Source organism: Salmo salar, chromosome ssa24 (assembly GCF_905237065.1).
Source record: "Salmo salar chromosome ssa24, Ssal_v3.1, whole genome shotgun sequence".
Lineage (NCBI taxonomy): Eukaryota > Metazoa > Chordata > Actinopteri > Salmoniformes > Salmonidae > Salmo > Salmo salar.
In genome coordinates, this window is record NC_059465.1 from 35,390,892 (window position 1) to 35,396,715 (window position 5,824).

General features: G+C 42.9%; 1 protein-coding gene across 1 annotated transcript; it reads left to right on the plus strand.

Annotated features, from left to right (window-relative positions):
- Nucleotides 1-1,777: 1,777 nt before the first annotated feature.
- Nucleotides 1,778-5,265, plus strand: LOC106585796 (arrestin domain-containing protein 3). The gene is made up of 6 exons (XM_014172425.2): nt 1,778-2,141; nt 2,413-2,470; nt 2,614-2,761; nt 3,410-3,506; nt 4,078-4,334; nt 4,445-5,265. The coding sequence occupies exons 1-6, from the start codon at nt 1,892-1,894 to the stop codon at nt 4,892-4,894; spliced, it is 1,260 nt and encodes a 419-aa protein (XP_014027900.2). The 5' UTR covers nt 1,778-1,891; the 3' UTR covers nt 4,895-5,265.
- The last annotated feature ends 559 nt before the right edge of the window (nt 5,266-5,824 follow it).

Sequence of the window (5,824 nt, forward strand, 5' to 3'; positions counted from 1 at the left end):
CCCGGATAAAGCACTAAATAAACTTCAGTTAGTGCTAAACACGGCTGCTAGAATCTTGACTAGAACTAAAAGATTTGATCATATTACTCCAGTGCTAGCCGCTCTACACTGGCTTCCTGTTAAGGCAAGGGCTGATTTCAAGGTTTTACTGCTAACCTACACAGCATTACATGGGCTTGCTCCTACCTATCTTTCCGATTTGGTCCTGCTGTACATACCTACACGTACGCTACGGTCACAATACGCAGACCTCCTAACTGTCCCTAGAATTTCTAAGCAAACAGCTGGAGGCAGGGCTTTCTCCTATAGAGCTCCATTTTTATGGAATGGTCTGCCTACCCATGTGAGAGACGCAGACTTGGTCTCAACCTTTAAGTCTTTATTGAAGACTCATCTCTTCAGTAGGTCCTATGATTGAGTGTATTCTGGCCCAGGAGTGTGAAGGTGAACGGAAAGGCACTGGAGCAACGAACTGCCCTTGCTGTCTCTGCCTGGCCGGTTCCCCTCTCTCCACTGGGATTCTCTGCCTCCAACCCTATTACAGGGGCTGAGTCACTGGCTTACTGGTGCTCTTCCATGCCGACCCTAGGAGGGGTGTGTCACTTGAGTGGGTTGAGTCACTGACGTGATCTTCCTGTCTGGGTTGGCGCCCCCCTTTAGGTTGTGCCGTGGCGGAGATCTTTGTGGGCTATACTCTGCCTTGTCTCAGGATGGTAAGTTGGTGGTTGAAGCTATCCCTCTAGTGGTGTGGGGGCTGTACTTTGGAAAGTGGGTGTGGTTACATCCTGCCCCATCGTCGGATGGGGCCACAGTGTCTCCCGACCCCTCCTGTCTCATCCTCCAGTATATATGCTGCAGTAGTTTATGTGTCGGGGGGCTAGGGTCAGTCTGTTATATCTGGAGTATTTCTCCTGTCTTATCCGGTGTCCTGTGTGAATTTAAGTATGCTCTCTCTAATTCTCTCTCTCTTCTTTCTTTCTTTCTTTCTTTCTTTCTTTCTTTCTATTCTTTCTCTCTCTCAGAGGACCTGAGCCCTAGGACCATGCCTCAGGACTACCTGGCCTGATGACTCCTTGCTGTCCCCAGTCCACCTGGCCGTGCTGCTGCTCCAGTTTCAACTGTTCTGCCTGCGGCTATGGAACCCTGACCTGTTCACCAGACGTGCTGCTACCTGTCCCAGCTCCTGCTGTCTCTCTAGAGAGACAGCAGGAGCGATCAAGATACTCTGAATGATCGGATATGAAAAGCCAACTGACATTTACTCCTGAGGTGCTGACCTGTTGCACCCTCGACAACCACTGTGATTATTTTTATTTGACCCTGCTGGTCATCTATGAACATTTCAACATCTTGGCCATGTTCTGTTATAATCTCCACCCGGCACAGCCAGAAGAGAACTGGCCACCCCTCATAGCCTGGTTCCTCTCTAGGTTTCTTCCTAGGTTCTGGCCTTTCTAGGTGGTTTTTCCTAGCCACCGTGCTTCTAAACTTGCATTGCTTGCTGTTTGGGGTTTTAGGCTAGGTTTCTGTACAGCACTTTGAGATATCAGCTGATGTAAGAAGGGCTTTATAAATACATTTGATTTGATAGGGAAAGAGGTTAGCCCCTAACATGATCTACCTAGGCCAGAGTTTGTCCCGGATACTCCAGAGTCCAGACTATATTAATAATAAATAGTGATCATCTCAAATTTACAGACTGGGTAGCAGTATAGTCGCCAGTACACTGGGAGGCAATGGTGTACCATGGTCTGCATTAAAAGAGTCCCAGTGTGTCCCGTCTGACACACCGTAGGCTACTGAAGACGGTGGAACCAGTGGAACAATTGTTCTATTTCTGTCATTATAGTTGCTCTACTCAGCGGAATTGACTTCAGGAAAGCAGTCGAAAATGCCTTCAATAAAAGAGTTTAACTTGAGTTACGATATAATTAATGAACATGATACATTTTCTGAAGGCGACTGTATATCTGGAAGAATTACTTTGGAGTTAATAAAGGAAACCAAAGTGGAAAGCCTTTTCATCAAAGTCAAAGGGGACGCAAATGTCAATTGGACTGTTGACAGTGATGACAACACTTGCTCTGCTCACAACAGATATTTCAAACTGAAGAAATTAATGATTAATGAAAATCCTCAAGGTAGGAGGAATAGTCTTTACTCAGTTTACTACCGGCCTAATCTATCCGTAATCCCAACTATAGTTTTGCCAATATTTATCGCACTCTTTCAGGTGCGTAGTTTGCCCGGCGCGTTAGGTGAGCGGGATTTGTAGGCTACGTAATGCAATATTTATAGTCGAGCAGGCGGTTGGTCATTGTTCGCCAGATCAAGATTTTTTTTTTGTAACGGGTTCATTAAGGTAAATTACTAATTGGATATTATGTTGACCACTGCGATTTTTTGTCATAGGTAACATACTCCCCCCTGGTATCCATATCTATCCATTTAGCTTCCAAATTCCAGAAGGGTAAGTGGAAAAGCAAGTCAAATTCATAGACAGACAAATTATATGCTCTTTTAAATCAACCTCCATGTACAAATTATGATATCTGTTCATGACATAGATTAAGCACCTTAATTAAGGTATGTGTCACTGTTTTTATATTACAGAAGCATGCCATCATCCTTCAAGGGTCCACATGGCAAGATAGTGTACAAACTGGAAGCCAAGCTGGTTAGGGGTTGGCTAAAGACACGCGACTTGGTGAAGGAAATCACCTTTGTCTCCAAGGCTGACTTGAACCATGTCCTACTAATGGTGTGTTAACTCCACTAATCTAGTCCTTTTTGTTATTTATCATATTATATGTGTGAATGTGGATGGATGGTGTTATTCATCACATATGTGTGAATGTGGATGGATGGTGTTATTCATCACATATGTGTGAATGTGGATGGATGGATGTATGGTGTTATTCATCACATTATATGTGTGAAAGTGGATGGATGGATGGATGGATGGATGGATGGATGAATGTGCGTTGTTATTCATCACATTATATATGTGAAAGTGGATGGATGGATGGATGAATGTACGTTGTTATTCATCACATTATATGTGTGAAAGTGGATGGATGGATGGATGGATGGATGGATGGATGGATGGATGGATGGATGCACGTTGTTATTCATCACATTATATGTGTGAAAGTGGATGGATGGATGGATGGATGTACGTTGTTATTCATCACATCATATGTGTGAAAGTGGATGGATGGATGAATGGATGTACGGTGTTATTCATCACATTATATGTGTGAAAGTGGATGGATGTATGTACGTTGTTATTCATCACATTATATGTGTGAAAGTGGATGGATGGCTGTACGCTGTTATTAATCACATTTGTTTTCCTTGTGTCATACTAGTATAGAACATAATGTAATTTCCTCATCCTGCGTTCCAGTCTCCTCAGCATGGTGTGAAGGACAAGTCAATGAGCTGTCTTACCTCAGGACATGTCATCATGGATGTCCATGTTGAAAGGATGGGTTACATGCCAGGTAATGTACAAGTGTTGTTTCAGAGCCCTCTATGTAACACAAAGCATGTTTCCTTTTGGCACCTATTTTCTGTTGAATAACATGGCCAATTCAACAGATTAGTTTACAATCTCACTGGATAAGAGAATAGCAAGTCCACACTACCTCCAGGAAGTGTCCTAAATATACAATCAACTTTCACATGCAAGGCTTTAGGCTTCGTCAACATGTATTCATGTCTTCAACATTCAGTACCTCACCTGTGCTGAAGCACTATTGTGTTGGTTATTTGGAATCTCAGATTGTCTTTAAAGGGGAAGTTCAGGATTTTACAACTTGATGTTAGATGGTTCCCAACCCAGAAAGTCTATGGGCCAGGAGAAACTGTATTCCATGGTTTTGTTTCATTTAAACAGCCACTACAAAATTAGCCAGAGGTGGCTAAAGTTATCTGAAGTTAGTAGTGGGGCTTTTTAGAGAAAACTGAACCATGGATTATAGTTTTTACAGGCCCATAGACAAAACACTTGTAGTCAAGTTGTAAAATCCTGAACTTTCCCGTTAATTTTCTGGGTGGATTTTCCCACGACAGGTGAGATGGTGAATATCTGTGCAAACATCGAGAACAACTCCTCCCGTGACCTTAAGCCCAAATTCAGTCTGAAGCAGAAAATTACTTTCATGGCTTCTGGCTGCACAAAGATAGAAGAAGAAACAGTCTGCAAAGTGGTCAGAGAACCTATGCCGTCCAAAACCCGACAAAGTGTTGCAGGGACATTGAAGATACCTGCTGACCAGGACTTGTCCATCCTGAACTGTAACATCATAAGAGTAGAGTACATACTAAAGGTACATCCAAGTGTCTGGACAATCACTTCATATTCCTGACTAGTATTAAACAAAAAAAGATTGGGGATAAAATCCCAATATTTCTCTCTAACATGCTGTTTGTTTTAAAGGTATACTTGGACATTCCTCTTGCCAAAGACCCTGAAGTCAAGTTTCCATTGGTTATTATCCCTTCCAGCTTTCAGTCTGACCTATCACCAGGCAGTCCTGTCCTCGGGTTTGAAGAATTCGGGAAAGGTGGTCCAAGCAACAGTGACTTCCCTTGTGATACAGCCTTTGGACCATATCCTCCTGTCTCGGCTCCAGGGGGAGGCCTATATCCGCCTGTCCTGCCAGTGTACCCTGAACCTGCAGCCGTGGGAGGAAGTTATCCCCCTGACCCACAGCCAACATACCCATACCCAACTGGCCCAGTTTTTCCTCCACCTACGTTTAATACATTAATATCCACCCCAACAATGCACCCACCCCTCTCTTCTCAAGAGCTAGACCAACCCCCATCGTATGGTTCCCTCTTCCCTCCATGTGCACCTGAAACATCTCACCCTAATACCCTATAAACACTCATATTTGACAGATGTGAGGCCTTATGATTAGTGCTGCTATATAACTACCTACCTGTTACAATAATCAATATTGAAGTAGGTTTGTAATGCCATTGTTATGTAACCCACAGCCTTAACTGAATTGCTATACTGTCTCAAAGACTTTTCTTTAAATAATAATGTGTCAATCCAGATCGGCCATTATGTGTCTGCAGCAAATGAGAACAATAATCAGTAAAGCTACATCTAAGAAGCTATGCAAAAAATATGACTCCAGACATATAACATCTGTATGGCTTTAATGTCATTGTTATTGGTCGAGTAAGGTGATTGTTCAGATCTAGTTTTCATCACCTGCGCTGTTCAATAAATATCTTCTGACTCTGTCTCAAGTGTTGCTGGTCAAAGACCAACTAACTAGTACACCTACGTATAAATGCACACGGTCGTTAACACATTCTGTTACTGGTGTTCTACAGCTCAGTGAGCTCAGCTTGTACTTCTGCTATTAGGTATTAAGGAGTGCAGTAGAACAGTCTATCAAAATTGTTTACATGGAAGGATGCTGCCTCACTCTTATGACCCTCATGGCAGTTTGTGCCAAGCGGGCAATTTGAGATTTTAGTTGGGTTAGCACCACACCTAACCTAGGCCAGTGCTTTCCACATACTGTAGCCGAATCCCTACGGATATAGAAAAATAATCTCAGATTCACACATTGGGTAACAGTACAGTCGTTTTACAGTGGTCATGTCTACATGGGATATTTAGTAAAATTGGACGTCAAAAGTTACATTTAGCATTTTCGCTAACCTTCAACTAATTATCCTAACCTGCTACGAAAAGTCGATTTTGACCTAAACTGTAGCCTATCCCTTCTAGACAAAACCCTTTACACTGGGGGGCAGTAGAGTATAGTCTGCGGTATATCCCTGTGTACAGTCC